Source organism: Scyliorhinus canicula, chromosome 24 (genome assembly GCF_902713615.1).
Source record: "Scyliorhinus canicula chromosome 24, sScyCan1.1, whole genome shotgun sequence".
In the NCBI taxonomy this organism is placed as follows: domain Eukaryota; kingdom Metazoa; phylum Chordata; class Chondrichthyes; order Carcharhiniformes; family Scyliorhinidae; genus Scyliorhinus; species Scyliorhinus canicula.
In genome coordinates this window covers 7,795,216-7,822,775 of record NC_052169.1, presented here as the reverse complement: position 1 = coordinate 7,822,775, position 27,560 = coordinate 7,795,216, and the positions used below count along the sequence as shown (strand labels likewise).

The window sequence follows — 27,560 nt, the reverse complement described above, 5'->3', positions numbered from 1 at the left end:
AATTCAACAGCACGTGGCCACAGCTCTCTAACTTATATCCTTGTTTATCTACTCTCTCCGCCCTTCCTGGGCCTCCCTCCAGGTTTCCCATTTAAAAGTATGCCTCTTAAAAAAAAAACACAAAGTTTGTAGCAGGCGAACAGTACGAGGGGAAGAAGCTCACTCACCAAGGGAAAATCATGTAACACCATGGTGGAGGTTCTGCTGAAACCGTGTTCGTACTCAGAGAGTCGCGTCAACATCTCCTGCTTCGCCCACCCCCATTTCCGTGAATTCTCATCCAACTAAACAAATAAACAGTGGAGAGATATGAAGATCAACTATTTACAGTGGAAGCCATGGGCAAAAATGAAATCCTCAGAGCGCGATTGAGTTGGTAATAATTTTCATGTTTCACAATGAGCCATGATATCAGACTTCGGATTTTTCTTTGTTATGTGTACCAAACACCCCACAGCTAATTTGCCATAGAAACTATAAACATGGGCGCAAAACACATGACTATTCAACACTACTCGTGTTGAATAAGAGGCCTAAACGGGAAATGTGCTACCCGGGCCGCACATGGTCCCAGTTTTTACAACGGGGAGCTCTGCTCGCCAGAACTGCCCGTTGTACCGAGAGGTCTCGATCTCTGAGGCCTACAAAAAAAATCCCGACCTCCCCCCAGACTGAACGCAACCTGGGAGAATCCCCAGGCCCCTCCCAACACCCACGGTGGGCAACCCCAGCCCAATTGAGTATAAGAGCGGGTATGCCGTGCTGAAATTATACGGGGCCTTGCTGGGGCCTGACCTGGAATAGTGTGTGCAGTTTTGATCTCTTTATCGGAGGAAGGATGTTCTTACAATAGACGGAGTGCAGCAGCGAAGGTTTACCAGACTGGTTCCTGAGACAGCGGGACTGATATATGAGGAGAGATTGAGGTGGTTAGGATTATATTCAATGGAGTTCAGAAGAATGAATGGACATCTCACAGAAACCTATAAGATCCTAACAGGATTAGTCAGGATAAATGCAGGTAGGATATTCCTGATGGTGGAGGTGTCCAGAACCAGGGGTCATAGTCTGAGGATATATGGGAAACCATTTAGGACTGAGGTGAGGAGAAATCTCTTCACCCAGACACTGCTGAGCCTCTGGAATTCCCTACCACAGTTGGCAGTTGAGGCCAAAACATTGTGGGCGGAATTCTCCGCTCCCGGGAAAAATCGGGAGGGCCGTCGTGAACTCGGCCGAGTTTCACGACGGCCTCGGAGGCCGCTCCTCGCCCCCTATTCTCGCCTCCCGGCGGGGCTAGGAGCGGCGCTCCGTAACTCTGGGCCGCGGGGGCGCCGTGCCAAGAATGACACGGCCGGCGCACCTAATGACGTCAGCCGCGCATGCGCAGGTTGGCCGGCTCCAACCCGCGCATGCGCGGCTGACGTCATGACGCTGACGGCACGAACCCGTGCATGCGCGGCTGACGTCATGACGCTGATGGCACGAACCCGCGCATGTGCGGTGGCCGTCTTTCCCCTCAGCCGCCCCACAAGACGCGGCGGCTTGATCTTGCCGGGCGGCGAAGGGGAAATAGTGCGTCCGATTTGGACGCCGGCCCGACGATCGGTGGGCACCGATCGCGGGCCTGTCCCCTCCCGAGCACAGTCGTGGTGCTCATTCCCCACCAGGCCCCCTACAAGCCCCAAACGGGCATCTCACGGAGTTTTCACAATGGCAGCGACCAGGTGTGGTTGCCGCCGTCGTGAACCGGTCACGAACGGCAGGCCGCTCGGCCCATCCGGGTCGGAGAATCGCCGGTCGCCGTGAAAAACAGCGAGCGGCGATTCTTCCGAGCGGAGGGTGGGAGAATCGCGCCCATAGTCTGAGGATATATGTGAAACCATTTAGGACTGAGGTGAGGAGAAATCTCTTCACCCAGACATTGTTGAGCCTCTGGAATTCGCTACCACAGGTAGCAGTTGAGGCCAAAACATTGTACGTTTCAAAGAAGGAGTTAGATGTAGCTCTTGGGGCTAAAGGGATCAAACGATGTGTGGGGGGGGGGGGGGGGGAGTCATAATGAATGGAGGAGCAGGCTTGAAGGGCCAAATGGCCTACTCCTATTTTCTATGTTTCATCACATTGTTGGATCAGAGACGGCGGAGATGCTTTCTGTAAACACTTTTCAAAATCTACGTACCAGTGTCTCTAGCGTTTGTATGCGGTTTCGAGCCTTTTCCAATGTCGCGAGTAAACTAAGTTTCTCCGTGTCCGGGAGGGATTCCTGAAGGAAAGATGAGCACAGTCAAAGGTCATCGCAAACAGAGGGGTTCATCGGGGGGGATTAAAGTGTTGGAAAGCTGAACCAAACATCGGGAATTGTATGCAGAGTTGCCATCCCGGCAGGATTGTCCAGGAGCTGAGGATTCGCCTCCAGGAGCTAACGAACAAGAGGAGAAAAAAAGTCACGGAATCGTTACGGTGCAGCGGGAGGCCATTCGGCCCATCGACTCTGTACCGGCTCTCCAAACGAGCATCGTGACTTAGTGCCGTTTCCCCCTGCCCTTTTCCCCCGTGCCCCTGCGTCTTATTTCTATTCAAATAATCATCTAATGCCGTCATGAATGCCTCGATTGAACCTGCCTCCACCACACTCCCAGGCTGTCCAACCACGCGCTGTGCGGAAAGGTCATTCTCGTAGGGAGCAGTAAAAAAAATGTTTTTTTTGATCATAGAACAGTACAGCACAGAATGGGCCCTTCAGCCCTCAATGTTGTGCCGAGCCATGATCACCCTACTCAAACCCACGTATCCACCCTATACCCGTAACCCAACAACCGCCCCTTAACCTTACTTTTATTAGGACACTACGGGCAATTTAGCATGGCCAATCCACCTAACCCGCACATCTTTGGACTGTGGGAGGAAACCGGAGCACCCGGAGGAAACCCACGCACACAGGGGGAGGACGTGCAGACTCCACACAGACAGTGACCCAGCCGGGAATCGAACCTGGGATCCTGGAGCTGTGAAGCATTGATGCTAACCATCATGCTACCCTGCTGCCCAATGTTCATTATGTTCATGATTTTGTTCATTAATAATCAACAGTTTGGAGATAAGAGAAAAAGCTGGGTAGCGGAGTTGGGGGCTGGGCATCAAGATTATGTCCCACTGGAGTTCATAAATCTAAATATACAGGATGCTCCAATAATGTTGAAATGGTCTATTTAACATAAAAATTTAGGAACGCTACACTGCGACTGATAGAGATTAAGATCTAAGATTAAGATCTATGGACCTGGTTGAAGAAAGGAATTGAACTCATTTGGCTTTCCAAGTCGCAGTCCGACACACCTCTCTCTGCCTCTTTCAATCTTCTCCTGAAAGAGATGGTCAGATATGCAAGGGGCCAGTGTCTGTGACAGTGCAGCACTCCCTCAGTGCAGCACCGGGGTCTCAAACAACAGCAACGACAACTTGCATTTGTGTAGCACCTTTGACGGAGTGAACTATCTCCAGGAGCGTTAACAACAACATTTTGACACTGAGTTGATATTTAGGACAGATGGCCAAAAGCTTCATCAAGGGGTTTTAGGGAACGTCATAAAGGAGGAGAGAGAGAGAGGCAGGGAAGTTTAGGGACGGAGTTCTAAATCTTCGGCACTTGGCAAGTGGTCGGCTTGGCTGCCAGTGATGGAACGAGTGCCACCATTTAGGTTACGAGTTCAAATCCTCGTGTGGGACCCAAATCCGCAACTTTCTAACTCGGCGGGGAATTTTGTTTTTTTAAAAAACATTTTATTCAGGATTTGTAAATTTTTCTCAGTGGGGAATTTTAATTGAAGCTTTTTTACTGCAGTCAAAACGGCAAAGAATACCGCAGGTCCACTTGATAGGGGGAGACAATGGTAATGTCGCTGGGCTATTAATCCAGTCGATTTCTAGTAATCCTGGATTACTAGTTATCCAGGCTAATGCTCTGGGGACACCGAAAATGCTGGTAAAACTCAGCAGATCTCGTGGCATCTGTGGAGAGAGAAACAGAGTTAGTAAAAATAGTAAATGTAAAGATATAATTGATATAATTAGGGGCTGGTTTAGCACACTGGGCTAAATCGCTGGCTTTTAAAGCAGACCAAGGCAGGCCAGCAGCACGGTTCAATTCCCGTACCAGCCTCCCCGAACAGGTGCCGGAATGTGGCGACTAGGGGCTTTTCACAGTAACTTCATTGAAGCCTACTCGTGACAATAAGCCATTTTCATTTTTTTTTCAATTGCAAAGGGGGGGGGGGGGGGGGGGAGGTGGGACAGATCGGAAGAACGGGGATGGGTCGGGGCAAAGGAGAGATTGGCAACTGTGTCATGGATAGAAGACAAAGGGGAGTGTTAATTCCACCATTAAGGGATGGCGAGGGACAATAGTGATCAGCAATTTCCAGCATCCGCAATGTTTTGCTGTTATCAATGCTCTGGGGGGCAGCACGGTGGCCTAGTGGTTAGCACAACCGCCTCACGGCGCTGAGGTCCCAGGTTCGATCCCGGCTCTGGGTCACTGTCCGTGTGGAGTTTGCACGTTCTCCCCGTGTCTGCGTGGGTTTCGCCCCCACAACCCAAAAATGTGCAGGGTAGGTGGATTGGCCATGCTAAATTGCCCCTTAATTGGAAAAAAATAATTGGGTAATCTAAATTTAATTAAAAAATCAAAAAAAAATCAATGCTCTGGGGACATGGGTTCAAATCCCACCCTGGCGTGTTTAAAATTCAATGAATAAATCTGGAATTGAGAGCTCGCCGAAGTAACAGTGACCATGAAACTATCATCAATTGTGAAAAAAACCCAACTGGTTAACTCACGACCTTGAGGGAAGGAAATCTGCCTCCCTTACCTGGTCTGGCCGATATGTGACTCCAGACCCACGGCAATGCAAATGGTTCTTAATTCACAAGTCACTCGGTTCGAGGGGAATTAGATATGGGCAATACATGCTGGTTTAGCCAGCGACGCCCACATCCCGTGAAAGAATTTTTTAAAAAAATAAACTCTCACTTATTGCATTACATGGGATCATAGAATTTACAGTACAGGAGGCCATTCGGCCCATTGAATCTGCACTGGCCCTCGGAAAGAGCACCCGACCTAAGCCCACACCTCCACCCCATCCCGTAACCCGACCCAATCTTTTTGGACACTGAGGGCAATTTAGCATGGCCAATCCACCTAACCCGCACACCTTTGGACTGTGGGAGGAAACCGGAGCACCCGGAGGAAATCCCCGCAAGACACGGGGAGGACGTGCAGACTCCGCACAGACAGTGACCCAGCCGGGAATCGAACCTGGGACCCTGGAGCTGTGAAGCAACTGTGCTAACCACTGTGCTGCCGTGCCCCACGCCAATCGTGCGTGGGAGTCTCCGTCCCGCCGCACCCGTTTCTCGGTGCTTTGCGCCCCCACCGGCAGCGGGATTCTCCGTCCCGGCATCCGGCCAATGGGGGAGGCCCCAGGGCGGCGGGAAATCCGCGGGCATGAACGCGCTGCCGGCGAAGCGGAGGATCCCGCGGACGGAGAATCCAGTCCCATACCTTTACGGAGAGCACTGGTTGCTGGAGAATGATGGGCGCAGGCTGGTGTCGTAACGTCCCTATCTCGTCCCTCAGCCGGGCGTTCTCTGCCAGCAGAACAGACTCCACCTCTTTCCTCAGGCTGTCATTGGTAAATCCTATTCGAACACAAGCAACCTCAGGATTTGCCATTACACACAATGCAAAGCGAATGCCCTAACCAACATTAGCGTCCGTTTAGAATCGTGGAATTTACAGTACAGAAGGAAGCCATTCGGCCCATCGAGTCTGCACTACCCCTCGGAAAGAGCACCCTCCTTCAGCTCGCGCCCCCACCCTACCCTCGTAACCCGACCTAATTCTTTGGCCACTAAGGGGCAATTTAGCGTGGCCAATCCACCCAACCTGCACATCTTTGGACTGTGGGGGGAAACCGGAGCACCCGGAGGAAACCCACGCAGACACGGGGAGAACGTGCAGACTCCGCACAGACAGTGATCCAAGGCCAGAATCGAACCTGGGACCCTGACGCTGTGAGGCAGCAGTGCTAACCATTGTGCTACCGTGCCGCCCCTTGTTTACATTAAAAATCCACTTGCTGTCTTTGATTTGAATCTCAAAGTACAAAAAAATAATTAATTAATGTCACGTTTCAAATGGAACCAAATACTGACAACATTTGGAAGTGACTGTGGATCATGTAAATATCCACAACGTAACGTTCAATCACTTGATGCTATTAAGCTATTAAGGGGCCTCACGGTAGCATGGTGGTTAGCATCAATGCTTCACAGCTCCAGGGTCCCAGGTTCGATTCCCGGCTGGGTCACTGTCTGTGTGGAGTCTGCACGTCCTCCCTGTGTGTGCGTGGGTTTCCTCCGGGTGCTCCGGTTTCCTCCCACAGTCCAAAGATGTGCGGGTTAGGTGGATTGGCCATGCTAAATTGCCCGTAGTGTAAGGTTAATGGGGGGATTGTTGGGTTACGGGTATACGGGTTACGTGGGTTTAAATAGGGTGATCATTGCTCGGCACAACATCGAGGGCCAAAGGGCCTGTTCTGTGCTGTACTGTTCTATTCTATTCTAAGCTGTTGCCCCCTGGCTGGACAGTCTGGCACTTGGGGGATGTGGGAGGCATAGTTCCAGGATACAGGGGGGGGGGGGGTCATCAATTCAGCTCTTTGATGAGGGCCCCACAACGAAGCGGAAATGTTCCTTCCTATCCATGCCCCTCATAATGTTGACGTTCCCCATCATCCTTTGCTGCTCTTAGGAAAACAATCCCCGCCTATCCAGCCTCCTCCTCTTGGCTGAAATGTTCCAGCCCAGGCAGCATCCTGGTGAATCTCCTCTGCGCCCTCTCTCGTGCAATCACATCCTTCCTCTCGTGAGGTGACCAGAACTGCACCCAGTACTCCAGCTGTGGCCCGACAGAATTCTTCAATCAGCAGCTGGTGGCATTCCATAACCCCAGAATGTTCAGGAAATGAGCACATTCAAGGCTGAGATTGGCGGGTTTTGGGGCACTGAGGGATTCACAGGATATGGCGCCAGGGCGAGAAAGTGGAGTTGAGGTAATCAGCCATAATCTCTGTCATAATATGCACACAAGTATATGATGGTGCACAGACAGACATTGATTGACACACAGGATGACCAATGAACACACAGAACACAGCAGCCAATCACCAGCCAGGACACGGCCACTATAAAGCCAGAGGGCACTAGTTTTCCCGCTCTCTCGGGATGCAGCCTCTGAGACAGTCAGAGCCTGTGAGCAGCAACTAAAACATACACCATGTGGTAGTAAGATAGTCTGGTCAGGTTAGCCTCAGGTCTCCAGTCAACTCAGCATAGTGTCAACCCACAGTTAAAGTATGTTTAATAGTTAAGAGTTCAATAAAATAGAGTTGCATTTCTCCAAGTGTTGGAAGCCTGTCTCTCTCACTGCTGCAGTAAACGCAGTCCTCGCAGACCCAGCATACCCAACACATCGATCTCGTTGAAAGATAGAGCAGGCTCGAGGGGCCGAATGGCAGACACCTGCTCCTCTTTCTTGGTTCCTCTGTCAGTGAACCTACCTGTACGTTTTTTAGATGCGTTGGGCTTCTCTCTGGGTATCTCTTTCAACTTTTTGTCCAAAAGACTCTCCATTCTTTCTATCACCTGCATTAAAAAGGCAGCAAATAGACGGGTTAGATTTATGAACGGTGATTTATTCAGAATTTACCCAACCTCTGCGAGAGCGGGAAAATGACCTGCCTGTCAGAATATATCTCTAATACTGTGGAGTCATGCAGAGTATTACAATAAGAATCCAGTTGAGAGACCATGTTTGAATGGACCAAGGGGTTTTATGCCATCTTTTGGGAAAAAAAACATTAAAAAGTAGTATCTGTAGTATTGTAATAGTATCAAAAGTAATTCATCAGCAGATGTTCTAGTACAACAATGTGTAATAGAAACATGAATGTGCATTAAGAACAAGAACAAAGAAAATTACAGCACAGGAACAGGCCCTTCGGCCCTCCCAGCCTGCGCCGATCCAGATCCTTTATCTAAACCTGTCGATTATTTTCCAAGGTCTACTTCCCTCTGTTCCCCGCCCGTTCATATATCTGTCTAGATGCCTCTTAAATGATGCTATCGTGCCCGCCTCTACCACCTCCGCTAGCAAAGTGTTCCAGGCACCCACCACCCTCTGCGTAAAAAAACTTTCCACGCACATCTCCCTTAAACTTTCCCCCTCTCACCTTGAAATCGTGACCCCCCTTGTAACTGACACCCCCACTCTTGGAAAAAGCTTGTTGCTATCCACCCTGTCCATACCTCTCATAATTTTGTAGACCTCAATCAGGTCCCCCCCTCAACCTCCGTCTTTCCAACGAAAACAATCCTAATCTACTCAACCTTTCTTTAAGTGACAAAGATGCTTCTCCTGATGATCTGGAGGTTCCGATGACTTACCCCGAGTTGCAATCGAGAAAAACCTGCCGATGGCTTAGCCAGCGTGCTCGCCTGGCAGCTTTCGCATCTTGGTTTTAACAACCAGATGATTGTTAAGTGGCCACCAGAATCAAGAGCCTGTAGTTATCAGAACGGACTGAAGGGACTCGGGTCCCAGTGGCACAGTGGTTAGCACTGATGCCTCACAGCACCAGGGACCCGGCTTCAATTCCAGCCTTGGGTGGCTGTGTGGAGTTTGCACTTTCTCTCCGTGTCTGCCACCTTCATGCCTGCAGGTCCACTCTTATGACCTTGGTACCTTCCTCAGTACTGCACTACCCTCAACTTCGTGAACTATAGGGCAGCACGGTAGCATGGTGGTTAGCATAGGTGCTTCGCAGCTCCAGGGTCCCAGGTTCGATTCCCGGCTGGGTCACTGTCTGTGCGGAGTCTGCACGTCCTCCCCCTGTGTGCGTGGGTTTCCTCCGGGTGCTCCGGTTTCCTCCCACAGTCCAAAGATGTGCGGGTTAGGTGGATTGGCCATGCTAAATTGCCCATAGTGTCCTAAAAAGTAAGGTTAAGGGGGGGGGTTATTGTGTTACGGGTATAGGGTGGATACGTGGGTTTGAGTAGGGTGATCATTGCTCAGCTCAACATCGAGGGCCGAAGGGCCTGTTCTGTGCTGTACTGTTCTATGTTCTATGTTCTATGCGTGGGTTACCTCCGGGTGCTCCAGTTTCCTCCCACAGTCCACAAATGTGCAGGTTAGATGGATTGGCCATGCTAAGTGGGCGGCACGGCAGCACAGTGGTTAGCACTGTTGCTTCACAGCGCCAGCAGCTGGTTTAGCTCACTGGGATAAATCGCTGGCTTTTAAAGCAGAACAAGCAGGCCAGCAGCACAGTTCGTTTCCCGTACCAGCCTCCCCGGACAGGTGCCGGAATGTGGCGACTAGGGGCTTTTCACAGTAACTTAATTGAAGCCTACTCATGACAATAAAGCGATTTCCATTTCATTTTTTCATTTTCAGGGTCCCGGGTTCGATTCCCGGCTTGGGTCACTGTCTGTGCGGAGTCTGCACGTCCTCCCCATGTCTGCGTGGGTTTCCTCCGGGTGATCCGGTTTCCTCCCACAAGTCCCGAAAGACGGGCTTCTCAGGTGAATTGAACTTTCTGAATTCGCCCTCCGTGTACCCGAACAGGCGCCGGAGTGTGGCGACTAGGGAATTTTCACAGTAACTTCATTGCAGTGTTAATGTCAGCCTACTTGTGACACTAATAAAGATTATTAAATTGCCCCTTAATGTCCAAAAGTTGCCTAAATTGCCCAAAGGTCAGGTGGGGTTATGGGGTTACAGGAATAGGGTGGGGGAATGGGCCGATGTGGGGTGTTCTTGCAGAGGGTCGGTGTAGACTCGATGGACCAAATGGCCTCCTTTTGCACTGTAGGGATTATCTCCAGATAAGAGAAGACTGAGGGGTTATCTAATAGAGGTCCTTAAAACTACTGAGGTGTTTGATGAGGTAGATATAGGGGTGATTGGTTTCACTGGTGTAGGCATCCAAAACTAGGGCTCAAAAATAGAAGAGGTGAGATTTTCCAAAGCCTCCCGTTCACAGGATCTTCCAGTCCTGCCTGAGTCAACGGGGGGGGGGGGGTTTGAATGTGTCAGCATTTCAATGGGGCTAGAAGGTCTCGACAAAGATATTCACGAATAAAGGGAGATACGCTGGGTAAGGTTTTCACACAGAGAGTGGTGAGTGCCTGGAACGCGCTGCCAGAGGATGTGGTGGAAGCAGACACATTAGCAACACTGAAGAGATGTCTGGATGGGTCCATGAATAGTGAGGAAATAGAGGGATACGGACTGAGTGAGGGCAGAAGGTTTTGTTTTCAGTGCGGGCATCATGATCAGCACAGGCTTGGAGGGCCGAAGGGCCTGTTCCTGCGCTGTACTGTTCTTTGATCTTTGTATTACCAAATGAAGTTGAGGTGGAAAGTATCGATACATTTGAAAAATGAAAATCGCTTATTGTCACGAGTCGGCTTCAATGAAGTTACTGTGAAAAGCCCCTAGTCGCCACATTCCGACGCCTGTTCGGGGAGGCTGGTACGGGAACTGAACCGTGCTGCTGGCCTGCTTTAAAAGCCAGCGATTTAGCCCAGTGTGCTAAACCAGCCCCATTTAAGGGGAAGCAATATATAAATGCTTGATTGAGAAAAGAAGTGAAGGATATGTTGATAGGGTGGGATGAAGGAAGGTGGGGGAGGTGGTTTACGTGGAGTATAAACACTGGTGCAAAACAATTGTGTCAAATGGCCTGTTTCTCTGTTGTAATTTCTAGGAAATTCTACAGGCAGGATTTTCCCACCCTTCCTGCTGGTGAGACCTTCCGGTCCCGCCAGAGGTGCCCCCCCCTTCCTCCCGTGGCTGGGACCCCCGGTGATAGGACGGTTGAGCCATGCAAAACACCGTAGACATCAGTGGGCCTTCTCCATCGTCAGAGAGCTCTCGGTGGGGCTTGGGAAATCCCACCTTATGTATCTGATGCACAGTCGATCCCTTATAATTCATATTTGACAATATAAGGGCAGCACGGTAGCATTGTGGATAGCACAATCGCTTCACAGCTCCAGGGTCCCAGGTTCGATTCCGGCTTGGGTCACTGTCTGTGCGGAGTCTGCACATCCTCCCCGTGTCTGTGTGGGTTTCCTCCGGGTGCTCCGGCTTCCTCCCACAGTCCAAAGATGTGCAGGTTAGGTGGATTGGCCGTGATAAATTGCCCTTAGTGTTTAAAATTGCCCTTAGTGTTGGGTGGGGTTACTGGGTTATGGGGATAGGGTGGAGATGTTAACCTTGGGTAGGGTGCTCTTTCCAGGAGTCGGTGCAGACTCGATGGGCCGAATGGCCTCCTTCTGCACTGTAAATTCTATGTAAAAAAAAAAAAATCAATTAGGCAAGAGGTAAGGCACCACGGTGGAGCAGTGGGCTAGCACTGCTGCCTCACGGTGCTGAGGTCCCAGGTTCAATCCCGGCTCTGGGTCACTGTCCGTGTGGAGTTTGCACATTCTCCCCGTGTCTGCGTGGGTTTCACCCCCACAACCCAAAGATGTGCAGGGTCGGTGGATTGGCCATGCTAAACTGCCCCCTAATTGGAAAAATGAATTGGGTAATCTAAATTTATTTTTTTAATTAGGCAGGAGTTTTGACCCGAAAAATTGTGTTTCGACTTAAAAACACACAAGTCAGGTTCATTTCCCATTCAGGATTCCGAGTACGAAGCAAGTTTAACTTTAGAACTGGGCCGACAATCAAACCTATCGTGGTTTAGAAACTGCCACAGCAACAGTATCACCTTCTCCTGTTGCCGAATAGTATCTTCCAGAATCTTGGATTTGTGCATTTTTCCCTGGTATTTTTGTAACACGGCTTGTTGCTGTTGATGGGCTTTCTGTAACCGGAGCAGCTCGGCCTCACGATCGTTCTTCTAAAACAGACAACAGAGACACAGATGTTAAGTAATGGGTTAAGAGACATTGCAATTAGTTGTCTCATTTATGTTAAGTGTTCAATGATTGTCTCATTTATGTTAAGTGTTCAATGATTGACACTGATGTGTAAAGGGGCTTCAGGTGGACTCTGGAGCTTGTGATGATCTGTAGAGTTCTGTGCAGAGTGAGTTTGAACCATTAAAGGTATGTTGGTGAAAAAGGAGCTGAACTCTTGCCTCTTCATACTGCATCTAGTACTGTTAACACAGAGACTTCAGTGAGCTCAGATAGCAGCAATGCCCGCTGTTAAAACTTACACAAGGATCAAAAAACGCACGGTGCACCCGACATTCTGGTCCCTTTTCGCTCAGGCAAACACTGCTCGACGCATCCCTCGAATAACACGTTATCCCAATTTGTCTCTCCTGTCCAGTGAGACTGTTTTCGACACCAGCATCTCTTTATAACTCATTCCACCAATCTATTAGCCTTTAAAGTGACCTGACGTTCCTCTTACTTATAATTTACTCTGTTTTACCTTGCGTTTCTTTTCAATCCTTCGCCACTTTGAACAATATTCTTGGACTAATTTTGGCTTTCCCATTCATAGCCTTAAATGTTTCAACTGATCTGTTTGAAGCTTTCTTTTCTCTGTTTAAAAACAAACGCAACTTCCTTAAAACTTTCCTCATAATTCCTGATTCATCTTCGTAGCCCATTCCTCAAGTACAATAATTACATGCCATCATTTGGTGATGACAACTGCACAGAATATCAAATCTAAAAAAAGTGCATCAAGACATTATTTGCCAGGGCAATTCCTTGATTGGGATTTTGCAGTTTACCCCGGTGCCCACATGGTCTCCACATGCCAGATTTAATTTGAGCCAATGTTTAAAAACTGTAATGCCTAAGTGAGGAGTATGATGGAGTACCCTGGCACTACCGATGTCACCCAGGAACCGTGGCACTGCCAGCCTGGCACCCTGGTAGTGCCACCTGGGTGCCACCCTGTGAGTGCCACCTCGGCACACTGGCAATCCCACATGGGCACCCTGGCAGTGCCACCTGGCAATGCCAGAGTGCCCAGATGGCACTGCCACTCTGACAGGGGCACTACCAGGGTGCCAGTGCCAAGGTGCACAGGTGGCATTTTCTACGTGCCAGGGATCAGACCTGGGCATGCCCCCCCCCCCTTATGAGGTGGGTGAGAGGTGCTTGAGGACTCCCTAATTAGTATGCTGGGGCGTTTGGGGAGGGGGGGGGGGGTCCGGTTGCCGCTGGGGGGTAAGGGCCGAGAGATCGGGCTGCCATTTTTAATTTAGGAATTATTTTTCTAAGGTTTTTAATATTTTGTACAAAATATACAGGGTAACACTCAAAACCACAAACCATTATCAACACTCTCCATAAACCAATAACAACACGCCTCCCCCTCCCCCCGCTAACAGCGACCAGATCCTTGAAATGTAATATAAACAGACGGCACCGAGACAGAACCCGTCAATCACTCCCTGCATCGTGAACTTGATCTTCTTGAGATGGAAACTCTATTAAATCACCCAGACCCACCGGGCGGAGCCGCCCATCTCCGACTTGGCAGGATCCGTCGCTGAGCCAACAGTGAAGCAAAAGCCAAAGCGTCGGCCATTATCACCCCCGTCCTCCGTTCCGGCTGGTCTGACACCCCAAATATCGCGACACATGGGCAGGGCTCCAAATCCACATTTAAAATTGCCGATGTGGTGTAAAAACGAGGGCCCCCCCCCCCCCCCCAAAAAAAACCCACCAACTTGGGTCAGGACCAGAACATGTGCATATGGTTCACAGGCCGCCATTTTGAAATGGTTCCCCGTCTCTTCCTGCACTGGCCAGCTGAGCGTGTTAGGGCAGGGAATGAGTCTAAGTGTGGCCATGGCGATGGTTTTCCTCACCTAGACCGCTCAACTTTCCATAAGATCGCCACGGGTGAGACGCAGACAATGGGAAGTCCATTGACCTCGGGCAGGATTCTCCGGTCGCCGGGGAGGTGGGGTGGCTGGAGAATCCCACCCAAAGAAAAATGAAGAGCCCGTTAAAACTGATACATTCAATGCATTGGACAGGGTTCCAGGAGTATGTTCAGCTTTTTGGAATTACCCGGGAGCTTGGGGAGTCTATCGTATTCTGTTGCTTTCACCATGGCAACACCTCAGCCAATCAAAATCAACCTGCCAACCAATCAGAACCTCTTTTCTCTTGTCGTCTGATGGTTTGAAATATGGCATTCCTGCATTTGTGCTGTTGGGTGAAAGATGAAGGGCGGAATTCTCCGCAGGGGGCCGAATTCGTGAAGGCCGTCGTGAACTCGGCCGAGGTTCACGACGGCCTCAGAGCCCGCTCCCCGCACCTAATTCACCCCCACCCGGGGGGGCTAGGAGCGGGCCTCCGTCTTTCTCGGCAGCGACCTCGTCGCGCCGAGAATGTGAAGTCATCCGTGCATGCGCGGGTTGCCGGTTCCAACCCGCGGATGACTTAATCGCGCAGACAGTACGAACCCGTGCATGCGCGGAGGCCGTCTTTCTCCTCAGCCGCCCGGCAAGACGTGGCGGCTTGATCTTGCCGGGCGGCGGAGGGGAAAGAGTGCGTCCGTTTTGGACGCTGGCCCGACGATCGGTGGGCACGATCGCGGGTCTGTCCCCTCCCGAGCACAGTCGTGGTGCTCCCGTCCCAATCGGGCCCCTAGATGCCCCAAACGGGCATCTGGCACCCGTTTCACGAATGCAGCGACCAGGTGTGTTTGCCGCAGTCATGAAATGGGCTTGAATGGCCGGCCGCTCGGCCCATCGGACTCGGAGAATCGCCGTTCGGCGTGAAAAATGGCGAGCGCCGATTTTTCCAAGCCCCGGGGGGGGGGAGAATTCCGGGGGGCGCCAGGGGGGTGTAAAAAATGTCGGGGGGCCCTCCTGCGATTCTCCCATGCCGCATGGGGAGCGGAGAATCGCGCCCAAAAAGTCTCCTGTGGGTTTCCCCTCAAATCTAAGGGGGAGCAGGGACAAAAGCCATATATCCTGTGGAGTCTACATGTTCCCCACGTGTCTGTGTGGCTTTCCTCCGGGCGCTCCGGTTTCCTCCCACAAATCCCGAAAGACGTGCTGTTAGGTGAATTGGACATTCTGAATTCTCCCTCCGTGTACCCGAACAGGCGCCGGAGTGTGGGGACTAGGGGGTTTTCGCAGTAACTTCATTGCAGTGTTAATGTAAGCCTACTTGTGATAATAATAAAGATTATTATTATTATTATCCACTCATTCTGTGACACGCTGAGTAGATAAAGCTGCTGTCATAATACGCCTTTAAGTGATTTCAACACAAGAGGCGCTGTGTGCTACAGAGCATCTATTAACTTCCTTGCAGTATCCTGGAATTCCCCATCTTATGGGGATCGTTGTCACCACTTGGCCTGCGATGGTTGAGAAGGATTTGTCCACTCAGTGGAACAAGGGATGGGCAATCATTCTCAGTTTGTCAGCTTCACCTTCATCCAGAGCATTGTGGATAGCACAATGGCTTCACAGCTCCAGGGTCCCAGGTTCGATTCCGGCTTGGGTCACTGTCTGTGGGGAGTCGGCACGTTCTCCCCGTGTCTGCGTGGGTTTCCTCCGGGTGCTCCGGTTTCCTCCCACAGTCCAAAGATGTGCAGGTTAGGTGGATTGGCCATGCTAAATTGCCCTTAGTGTCCAAAATTGCCCTTAGTGTTGGGTGGGGTTACTGGGTTGTGGGAATAGGGTGGAGGTGTTGAACTTGGGTAGGGTGCTCTTTCCAGGAGCCGGTGCAGACTCGATGGGCCGAATGGCCTCCTTCTGCACTGTAAATTCTATGATTCTATGATTAGGCCGGGCCTTCGGATTACCAGTTCAGTAACACTATCATTACACCAACATCTCCCAATTTCGGCCCCCGTTATGAGACTTAAGCCCAGGCTAATACCCCAGTGCGGTACTGAGAGAGAGTGCTGCACTGTCAGAGGAGCTGTGTTTCAGGGGAGATATTAAATCAAGTCTGCCCTCTCAGGTGGACGTAAGAAAACCCCCACGGTCACTATTCAATAAAGAACAAGGGGAGTGGGGGGTGGGTGGGGGGTGGGGGGTGGGGGGGTGGGGGGTGGGGGGGTGGGGGGGGGGGGGGGGGGGGTGGGGGGGTTGGCCAATATTTCTGCCTCAAGCAAAAGCTTAAAAAAAAACCTTGCAACAGTCACTATCATTGTTTCGACTCACCCGAATCAACTCATTCTGAAGCTGCTGCACCTTGTCTTTGCAGTTTCGGACCTCCGCAGTCTCGGTGGTCAGTTTCTGTCTCAATAAAACTGGAGGCCAGAATGAGCAAAGACACAAGTGAAAGAAAGTTAACAAATCAGTTCCACCCCGGTTTACACAGGAATCAGGATGAGAGGCTTCACTAGTCGAGCAAGGGTGAGAGCGCTCTTTCGGAGAGCTACCACGAGCGTGACAGGGTGAACTGGTCTCCTGGCGGTCCCTGGCAGAGGGTGGAATAGGGGACCAACGGCTGCGTTTGTTACGAACACCATGCCGGCACAGTTCTCTCGCCGGGCTGGGTTTAGAAGCACGGAGGGGAGCCAATGGTCAGGAAACCAGGAAGCATGGATTTCTTTGACCGCCTCTTGGGTTCCTGGCAGTGCTCGTCCCTCCGGGAGCCTCGGTTTCCTCCCACACTCCAAAGGCGTGCAGGTTAGGGGGTTGGCCATTCTAAATTGCCCCTTAGTGCCCAACGGTTAGGTGGGGGTAACGGGAATAGGGTGGAGCCGTGGTACACTGCGGGCTGGATTCGCCGCAGCCCCGCGCCAGGATCACATTTGCCACGAGGCCGGAGAATCGACGTTTACGCCCAAATTGGCCCGGCGCCGCTCACGCGATTATCCGGTCCCCGGAGAATCGCTCACGCGTGAAATTACACAGCGCAGCTCAGGGGCCATTTCCAGAGGCCCTCCCAGCGATACTCCAGTCCTAACCGGCCGGATTCCCGACGGAGTGGCTCTAACCACATCTGGCCGGTCGGAACTCAGTCCGCGGCCGCACCGGTGGGGGGCGGGGGGGATCCAGCACCGGGGCAGGGGGGCCTTATGGGTGGCTGGAGCAGCGGTCGGGCGGGTCAGATGGAGCGGCACGGGGCAGATTTCGGTGGGACCTTGTTTGTTGGTCCAGGTCCTAGACCGCCATTGCGTTCGGCGCGCCCACTGGCGGCCGCAGCCATGTGCATGCGCGGACTTGGAACCGGAAGTGCGGGGGGGGCCGTATCCGCAGCTAAAGCTGTGTGAACCACTCCGGGTTCCTGCAGGTAAGTGAATTGCTCTTTATTTTTGTCAGGAAAGTCTGGGGTGAAACGCCAACGTTCTTACACCGGCGTGGGGATAGCCCCCATTTCAGAGGGCCAGCGCAGGTTCGATGGGCCAAATGGCCCCCTCCAGCACTGTTGGGCTTCTAAGTTTTCCTCCTTGTCCAAGTTCTAAGTTACACCAAGATAGATCTGGGACAAGATCGCTTGCTTTCCATCAAAGTTTTACACACAATGGCAGGGTAAGTACTTTAAACCACACCTATTCTGTCCGCTATTTCTGTCTTTGTCATTACATCGATATCAGTGTCGTCCAGCAGTGTGCGGCCCAGGTCTTGGTGGGAGCTCAGCTCACTCCGCAATTTGCTGTTTTCCGCCTCCAGTCTTGCGATGTCTTTCCTCAATTTGATGATGTCTTCAGCCATCTTCTGCATGGCAGTCCGGTAGTTATCGAGCTCCTGCCGACACACACACAAAAAGGGTGCAAAATTGGGACCATTTCCATTTCCTGAAATCCTGCCCTGTAATTCCCGCAACCGGAGAGTTGACGCCTCTCACGGAAACTAAAGAGGACTGGATTCTCTTCGATCTCTTTTCAATTTGTTCTTGGCATTACTGGTCATCCCAACCTTTGATGCCCATCCCTAATTGCCCCTTCAGAAGGTGGAGGTGAGCCGCCTTCTTGAGCCGCTGCAGTCACGTGGTGTAGTCACACCCACCGTGCTGTTAGGGAGGGAGTTCCAGGATTTTGACCCAGCGACAGTGAAGGAACGGACGATATATTTCCAAGTCGGGTGGTGAGTGACTCGGAGGGGAACTTGCGGGAATATCATACAAATGTGCTAAGTATTCATTTATTAATGGGACCAATTTGTTAATGCCACCAATTTGTTCAAATTGGACATTGTACGCCAACAGGGAAAACATTCAGAGCCATGGGAAAAGAATGAGGAAATGGAACTTATTAAAACGCTCTTTGAAAGAGCCAGCAGAGTTTTGATGGGCTGAATATCCTCTTTCTGGCTGTATTATTTTATTTGTTACAGTACATTGTAATTCATGCCATTTTTCCCACATAGACACGAGAAACAAACTCGGTTGCCTTTTAGTTTTTTAGGTGCCATTTCATAATAAGCATGTTGGAAACAGTTGCAATGATTAACCCTTCACAAGGGCGATGCAGTGGCACAGTGGTTAGCACGGCAGCCTCACAGCGCCAGGGGCCCGGGTTCAGTTCCGCCCTCGGGTGACTGTGTGGAGTTTGCACGATCTCCCCCATGTGTGCGTGGGTTTCCTCCGGATGCTCCGGTTTCCTCCCACGGTCCAAAGATGTGCAGGTTTGGCGGATCAGCCGTGCTAAATTGCCCCTTAGTGTCCAAAAGATGTGCAGTTTAGCTGGTGATATGGGGTTACAGGTATATAGTTGGGGGAGTGGGTCTCAGGAGGCTCTTTCAGAGGATCGGTGCAGACTCAATGGGCCGAATGGCCTCCGTCTGCAGTGTAGGAATTTTAGTGTTCGAGGCGAATGGCAGATAAGAAAGTTAATTGAAAATGACGGGATTGGGGCAGCACGGTGGCACAGTGGTTAGCATTGCTGCCTACGGCGCTGAGGACCCAGGTTCGAATCCCGGCCCTGGGTCACTGTCTGTGTGGAGTTTGCACATTCTCCCCGTGCCTGCGTGGGTTTCACCCCCACAACCCAAAGATGTGCAGGTTAGGTGGATTGGTCACGCTAAATTGCCCCTTAATTGGAAAAAATAATTGCGTACTCTAAATTTAAAAAAAAATTAAAAAAAAAAAAAGAAAATGACGGGATTTATTGTAAAACAATGATTGGCCTCCTCCTCCTCTCCCCACCCGCCCCGCAGGTGGATAATCTCAGGAGACACCTATAGTGAGAATGCCACAACCATCATTTTTTAACAGTCATCAAATGTTAACAACAGGACGCCGCATGCACTCGTCCCTCTGATTACCTGGCAGCTGGATCACTGGCCTCAGAACCAAGGAAACCAATCCACGTATTTCACTGTATACATTATACGAAGAAAACACTTACCGTGAAAGAAAGAAAAGACTTGAATGGATATGTTGCCTTTTTATGACCTCAAGAGGTTCCATAAGAGAAAAGAGACTGCATTTTTCAGAGGCTGGGAATTCTGCGGTGAGTAACTCACCTCCTGACTCCCCAAAGTCTGTCCACCATCTACAGGGAACAGGTCAGGAGTGTGAAGGAATACTCTCCACTTGCCTGGATGAGCTCAGCTCCAACAACGGTAGCACGGTAGCATTGTGGATAGCACAATCGCTTCACAGCTCCAGGGTCCCAGGTTCGATTCCAGCTTGGGTCACTGTCTGTGCGGAGTCTGCACATCCTCCCCGTGTGTGCGTGGGTTTCCTCCGGGTGCTCCGGTTTCCTCCCACAGTCCAAAGATGTGCAGGTTAGGTGGATTGGCCATGATAAATTGCCCTTAGTGTCCAAAATTACCCTTAGTGTTGGGTGGGGTTACTGAGTTACGAGGATAGGGTGGAGGTGTAGACCTTGGGTAGGGTGCTCTTTCCAAGAGCCGGTGCAGACTCGATGGGTTGAATGGCCTCCTTCTGCACTGTAAATTCTATGTAACACTCAAGAAGCTCGACACCATCCAGGACACAGAAGCCCCACTTGATAGGCACCCCTTCTACCAACCTCCACCACCGGACACACTGTGGCAGCCGTGTGCACCATCTACAAGATGCACTGCAGTAACTCACCAAGGCTCCTCAGACAGCACCTTCCAAACCCACGACTACTACCATCTAGAAGGACAAGAGCAGCAGATACCTGGGAACCCCACCACCTGGAGGTTCCCCTGCAAGTCGCTCGCCGTCTTGACTTGGAAATATATCACCGTTCCTTCACTGTCGCTGACCGCAAGTGTTCAAGAAGGCAGCTGAGCATCACCTTCTTAAGAGCAATTATAATGGGTAATAAATGCTGGCCGGGTCAGCGACACCCACATCCCATGAATGAATAAAAGTGAAATACTTTAATATTTTACAAACTGAATTTATCATTGTTATTGGGCCTTTTGATTTTAACCTGAATCGAAGGAATCGGAGAAGTTACTGAGACAAATATGTGACTTGCTCACCAGGGAGAGATACAAAATGTTCTGACGGATATTTACGGTTCAACTGGAAATCCTGTCACGGCCAATCGCCAGGTAGGATTGTAGTACACATGGGCAGCACGGTGGCCTAGTGGTTAGCACAACCGCCTCACGGCGCTGAGGTCCCAGGTTCGATCCCGGCTCTGGGTCACTGTCCGTGTGGAGTTTGCACATTCTCCCCGTGTCTGCGTGGGTTTCGCCCCCACAACCCAAAAAAAAATGTGCAGGGTAGGTGGATTGGCCATGCTAAATTGCCCCTTAATTGGAAAAACTAATTGGCTAATCTAAATTTAAAAAAAAAAAAAGGATTGTAGTACACAAGCGCTCGACCTGCATTGTCCAGCACGGTAGCACAGTGGGTAGCACTGTTGCATCTCAGCGCCTGGATCCCAGGTTCGCTTCCCGGCTTGGGTCACTGTCTGTGCGGAGTCTGCATGTTCTCCTCTAGTCTGCGTGGGTTTCCTCCGGGTGCTCCGGTTTCCTCCCACAAGTCCCGAAAGATGTGCTTGCATTTATAAAGGACGGGATTTTACAGCCCATCCTACTGGTGGCATCTTCCAGTTCCACCGAAGATAAACCCCACGGTGGGAAGGTCAAGCCACGCAGAATGCTGTAGACCTCAGAGGGACCACCAGATCCCATTGGTAGCCAATGGAGAGCTGCCTCTGCTGCCCTAAAACACACCATGGGGGGGGGGGGGGGGGGGGGGGGGGGACTAGAAACATCTGCCCATAGTGCCCTGTACAGGAAATCCCAAAGCAATTTATAGCCGGTGAAGAAAGTTTCAATTATGGTCACTCTTGTAATGTGGCAAACGTGGCAGCCAATTGAGGCACAGGAAGCCCCCACTGACAGCAATATGATAGTGACACTGTAATGTCGGTGGTTGAGGGATAAATGTTGGCTGTGACACTTTAAAAAAACATTTAGAATACCCAAATTATTTATTTTTTCCAATTAAGGGGCAATTTAGCCTGGCCAATCCACCTAACCTGCATATCTTTTGGGTTGTGGGGGTGAAACCCACGCAGACACGGGGAGAACGTGCAAACTCCACACGCACCGTGACCCAGAGCCGGGATCGAACCTGGGACCTCGGCGCCGTGAGGCAGCAGTGCCAGCCACTGCGCCGCCGTGCTGCCCATCGGCTGGTACACTTGATTTAACTTTGCCGCTATTGAACCAGTGTTGCCCTGAGACCTATTGACATCCACCTTTGTTTTGTGCCTCACCTGGGAACGGGAACCTCCAGCAGTTCGAACCCTGCTCCCAAAAGTAAAAGGTCAGTGTCTAATCCACTGTCCCTAAAGCATTGCGACTGTAACACAGGCAAACGGCAACATAGTAATACCAACGAGTACAAGCCAGCTTTCTTCAACTGTGAAACAGAGGAAGAGATAAACAATCGCATCGATGTCCTTGGCACATTTAATCTATTTGCAACATGTGACATTGAGCTGTACGATTCAATGGTACTCTCAGCATTTACTGTGCCAAGATATTAATCAGATTGTTGCAATTAAACAGGTTCTTAACCAGGATAATAATCCGAATGTATGTTATTGGCAATCAAGTGTCCGTGTCCCTAGTATTGCGGTTTTATGCTTCCTAATGTTGTCTGATCCATATTAATTGAATGACACCACAAACTAATCGAGTTGTTTCTCACCATGATCATTGGCCAGACCTATTTCTTAAACCTCCACCCCAGGTACTTTGTCCATTTTGTCCATTAGCTTCTCTCAGTCCTGCTCTATGTTTTGGATATATCTCAGAGCAATGCAGAGCTGACCCTAGTTTCTCAGGGGGCAGCGTTATTTCCTCTCCCCCCCCAGGAACCACGTTGGGCTTCACTTGTAGTGGCCCACGATTACACTTGGCAAAATATGGCAGTGGTTTTCCTCTGCCTTCTGAAGTATGGCTGATCATGAAACTCCTGCACTTACCGTCTGCCATCAGGCGCAGGTATTGGAAGGATTTACCCAGGCTGTTCGACCATGTTATGAACACACCTTCTGTGGCCATCAAGTCCTGAAGTGATATTTAAACCAGAGCTTCTGCTCCAGAGGTAGGGACACTACCACTGCATCACACGACCTCCCACAGCAGCAGTTTTTTAATAAGAGCTTAAAGATGCAAAATGTAGGGCAGCATGTTGGCGCAGTGGGTTAGCCCTGCAGCCTCATGGCGCCGAGGTCCCAGGTTCGATCCCGGCTCTGGGTCACTGCCCGTGTGGAGTTTGCACATTCTCCCCGTGTTTGCGTGGGTTTCGCCCCCACTACCCAAAAAATGTGCAAGCGAGGTGGATTGAACATGCTAAATTGCCCCTTAATTGGAAAAATGAATTGGGTACTCTAAATTTAAAAAAAAAAGATGCAAAATGTCTGCACCCATTCTTAAAGCTCAGCTTCTAGGTGCTTCTGTGATGTCTGCTTACTTTGCACTGAGTCCACACCCAGGCTTAAGCAATCAAGCACCGTGAGCACAGCTCAGTTACCAGACTCACATAATCAAACGCAGATCAATTAAACCATTGAACACTCCACATCTCACCCAGAAAGCACTGCCTCTGGGCTCCAATACTTTCAGGCCAGGGAAGCGTACCGATTGTCCCAGCAGTCCCTTGCTGCTCTGCCCTAATTTTCAGGTTGTCACAGCTCCAATCCTTCTCTTCGAACCAAGTTTCACTCTACCCTAGCCGCAGCTCAGGAACAGTGGTGGCACAGGTTCTATTGTCACCCACCATCGGGTCCATGTTGTCATGTCTCACTGCCCTTTATATTAGACACTTTAACCAGAAGCAGGCTAGTCCCGGTCTGAGAATGGACAGAAAAGACAATAATCCAGACCGATCAATTCAGTCAAGCTGATAGTATCGGCTATGTCTCGGGGGCCAGCAGTCTTGGAGTCAGAAGGTCAAGGGTTCACCGGGTCTCAGTAATGGCAACAACATCATAGTTCCAAGTACTAATCCAAGCTCTAAGTTCATCTGCCTTATCCGTAATACTTATTGCATCAAAACATATGTACTTCAGGCCTCCAGATCCGCTGTTTGCCCTCCCCCTTCAGGATGCCCGCTACCCGTTCGGAGACATACCCCATCCTGGAGTCTCTTCCACATCCACAGAAGCGCCTATCTGTGCCCCTGACTATAGAGTCCCCTATGACTGTTGCTCTTCTGCACTTTGACCCTCCCTGCTGAACATCAAAGCCAGTCATGGTGCCACTGCTCTGGCTGCTGCTGTTTTCCCCTGATAGGCTATCCCCCCCCGGACAGTATCCAAAGGGGTATACCTGTTCGAGAGGGGGACAACCACAGGGGATTCCTGCACTGACTGCCTGCCCCTTCTGGTGGTCACCCATTTCTCTGCCTGCACCTCGGGTGTGGCCACATTTATATAACTGCTATCTCTGACGCTTTCCGCCACCTGCATGCTCCTGAGTGCATCCAACTGCTGCTCCAACCGAACCATGCGGTCTGCGAGGAGCTCCAGTTGGGTGCACTTTCTGCGGATGAAGCCATCCGGGATGCTGGAATCCTCCCGGACCTGCCACATCTCATAGTAGAGTAAGATTAGCCCCAATTTGCCCAATACTGCTCCACTGCTAGAGGTCAGGGTGGCACAGTGGTCAGCACTGCTGCCTCACAGCGTCAGAAACTTGATTCCGACCTTGGGTGATTGTGTGGAGTTTGCACGTTCCCCCAGAGTCTGCGTGGGTTTCCTCCGGGTGCTCCGCTTTCCTCCCACAGTCCAAAGATGTGCAGGTTAAGTGAAGCGGCCATCCTAAATTGCCCCTTCATGTCCAAGGTTGGTTGGGGTTACTGGGGTGCGGTGATAGGGCAGGGCAGTGGGACCCAGATAGGGTGCTCTTCTGCAGGTTGGGTGGAGACTCGATGGGCTGAATGGCCTCCTTCTGCACTGTTAGAATTCTATGAGGTTTAGCTCTCGAACACTGGAGAGGCATAAAACTGAGCCCCTATCTGCCCCCTCAAGTGGATGCAACATTCCCCTTGGCATTATTCCAGAGAAATGAACAGATGAGAGAGACTCAGATTATCTGTTTGTTGCTGTATGCAAATTGGTTGACACCTTTCCTGCATTTCAACAGTGACTGCGGCCATTGGCTGCAGAGCGCATTGGCACATCCCGAGGTTGTGTGAGGTGCTATAGAAATGCAAACCTTCCCTCCCAGAGAGGGTGGGCAGGATTTTCTCCTCCCACCCCGCACGTCTATTTTCCAACAGCCGGGGGGGGGGGGGGGGGGGGGGGGGGGGGGGGCAGCTCTCCGTTGGCAGCCGGCGTGATCTTCTCATCTGCCGACGGATGTCTACGGGGCTGCGAGGCCCACCCCGAGCCTCCGCCGTCGGGGAACGCGCTGTGGGGGGGGGGGGGGGGGGGGTGGGGGGGGGGGCAGCTGGTGGCCAGACTGGAAGTTCTCATCGGCGGGAAAGGGCTGGAAAAATTTGGCCTTCGTCAATGGCCAGTTGTTTTTAAGGGACGGCTTAAACGTAGACGGAGGTGGAAAGGAAGGCCATTCCGGAGAGTGGGAATTGCAGAGAGTGGGCCTGAAGGTACGGCCATGAATGGAACGAATTGAAAGTGGGCGCACAAGAGGTAAAAGGGAAATACCAGGAGTAGAGAGAGCGATGCAATGGACTGAGGGGGCTACGGAGCAAAGTAGCCCATGGAAGGAATTGAAATACAAAGCGCCGGTCAACAAAAAGGATATAATTTTAAAATTACATTCTGCCGCCAATGTAACCATCGGCTGCAACAAACTGAAAACAGCAAAAGACCACAGTCCCTCTTGTAGCTACTGCCAACCAGGGGGAGGATAGAGATGCATACGAGAAACTCGAAGGCATTAAATGGCGGTTAAACGAACGGTCGTATGGAACACGTGTGGGATACATTTGTTTTTAATGTTGACCTTGGCGAGATCTCGATTCGTGCGACACCACCCTTCCCCCTCCACCCCCAACCCCCCCCCCACCACTCCCTCCCCCCCACACCACCCTCTCCCCCCCCTTCACCCTTCCACCCCCAACCCCCCCCCACCACCCCACCCCCCCCCCCACCACCCCCCTCCCCCCCACCACCCCCAACACCCCCCCACCACCCCCCCCCCACCCACCCCCTTCCCCCTCCACCCCCAACCCCCCCCCCCCCACCCCTCCCCCCCCCCCCCCCCCCTTCCCCCTCCACCACTACCCCCCCGTCAAAACACCCAGCATCACAAATCTGAGACAAGGATTTAAATCCCAAGGTCCGCTAGCTTATCTGGAGGAGTTGGGAAAATGGTGAAAAGTTCTCCCTTTTAAAAAAAAATAACATCAATTCTAACGCTTGAGGACAAGGTCAGACTTTCCATTTGCGACAGGAGATTAGGTTTTTTTGCAATCAAGAATTCTAATTGTTACAACAAAGGCTGGGTTCCGAAAATATACGACCCTCCTAAAACTGTGCAGCAGTGTTAGCTGAGCATGTGAAGGAAAGTTTTCACGATGAATGATTTTACCAGGTGTTATTTGGACTATGTGCATTGTTTTTATGAGCTTGGAGAAAGGACGCTGACTTTGTAACCCTTTCTTCCAAATGCCTACTGTAAGGGCCACCAAGATTCCACACCGAGTTTGCTGAAACAAAAAACTTAATTTATTTTACAACTACTTTGAAGATCCCTACTGGGTTTTCGACTGATCAGTGCCTTCCTGGTCACCTCTATTTATACGTAGCATAATTTTTTTTGAAATTTAGAGTATCCAATTATTTTTTTCCAATTAAGGGGCAATTTAGTGTGGCCAATCCACCTAACCTGCATATCATAGAATTTACAGTGCAGAAGGAGGCCATTCGGCCCATCGAGTCTGTACCGGCTCTTGGAAAGAGCACCCTACCCAAGGTCAACACCTCCACCCTATCCCCATAACCCAGTAACCCCACCCAACACTAAGGGTGATTTTCCGACACTAAGGGCAATTTATCATGGCCAATCCACCTAACCTGCGCATCTTTGGACTGTGGGAGGAAACCGGAGCACCCGGAGGAAACCCACGCAGACACGGGGAGGATGTGCAGACTCCGCACAGACAGTGACCCAAGCCGGAATCGAACCTGGGACCCTAGGAGCTGTGAAGCAATTGTGCTATCCACAATGCTACCATGCTGCCATATCTTTGGGTTGTGGGGATGAAATGCACGCAGACAAGGGTGAATGTGCAAACTCCACACGGACAGTGACCCATCACCCAGGGCCCGGATTCGAACCCAGGTCCTCAGTGCCGTGGTCCCAGTGCTAACCACTGTGCCACTGTGCTGCCCTATAGCAAGCACTGTTGAAGGTTCCCCGCCCTCTTATCAGGGGAGCTGCTTTCTGCAAAATCCACAGGGAGTTAATCGTAGCTGCCCAGTAAGACCCTCGTGGTTTATAACATCGCTCTTGAAGGTTTTTGAGTTTTGGGGTAATATTGGGACTGGAGTTGTTTCGATGTGCTAAAGAGTCGCTGATCCCCGGCTCTGGGTCACTGTCCATGAGGAGTTTGCACATTCTCCCTGTGTCTGCGTGGATTTCACCCCCACAACCCAAAAGATGTGCAGGATAGGTGGACTGGCCACGCTAAATTGCCCCTTAATTGGAAAAAAATAATTGGGTACTCTAAATTTATAAAACAAAAAAGTCACTGATGAACTGGGCATTTTTATTGAAACCTAAGGTTCTGAGGGGGCTTGACGGGGTAGATGCTGAGAGATTTCAGCCTCTCATGGTGGAAATCGACAAAGAGCGGACGCAGATTTCCGTACCAGCCTCCCCGAACAGGCGCCGGAATGTGGCAACTTCATTGAATGACAAGAAGTGATTTTCGCTTTTTTCACTTTGGGGCCTCCCATTTAGGACGGAGCTGAGGAGGAATTTCTCCTCAGAGGGTCTTTAGTCTGTGGAATTCTATCGCCCTGAGAGCAGTGGGGGTGGGGTGGGGGCTGTGGGTCACTGAACATATTCCAACGTCAGCTCTATGTCCACCCCGCCAACCCCCTTTGGCACCCTGGCCGTCAGCTTTCCCCTCGACCGTGACTCTGCTTCAAAAAAAAGTGC

General features: G+C 51.0%; 1 protein-coding gene across 1 annotated transcript in view; it reads right to left on the bottom strand.

The window, feature by feature from the left end:
* Positions 1-27,560, bottom strand: part of ccdc33 (coiled-coil domain containing 33) — a 302,969-nt gene that overhangs the window by 2,210 nt on the left and 273,199 nt on the right. The window contains exons 15-21 of the mRNA XM_038784192.1: positions 17,576-17,771; positions 16,239-16,327; positions 11,847-11,978; positions 7,626-7,710; positions 5,567-5,703; positions 2,183-2,266; positions 168-284 (exon numbers count right to left, since the gene is read on the bottom strand). Coding sequence (XP_038640120.1) covers positions 168-284; positions 2,183-2,266; positions 5,567-5,703; positions 7,626-7,710; positions 11,847-11,978; positions 16,239-16,327; positions 17,576-17,771 — 840 coding nt within the window. The remainder of the gene's footprint in view (positions 1-167; positions 285-2,182; positions 2,267-5,566; positions 5,704-7,625; positions 7,711-11,846; positions 11,979-16,238; positions 16,328-17,575; positions 17,772-27,560) is intronic.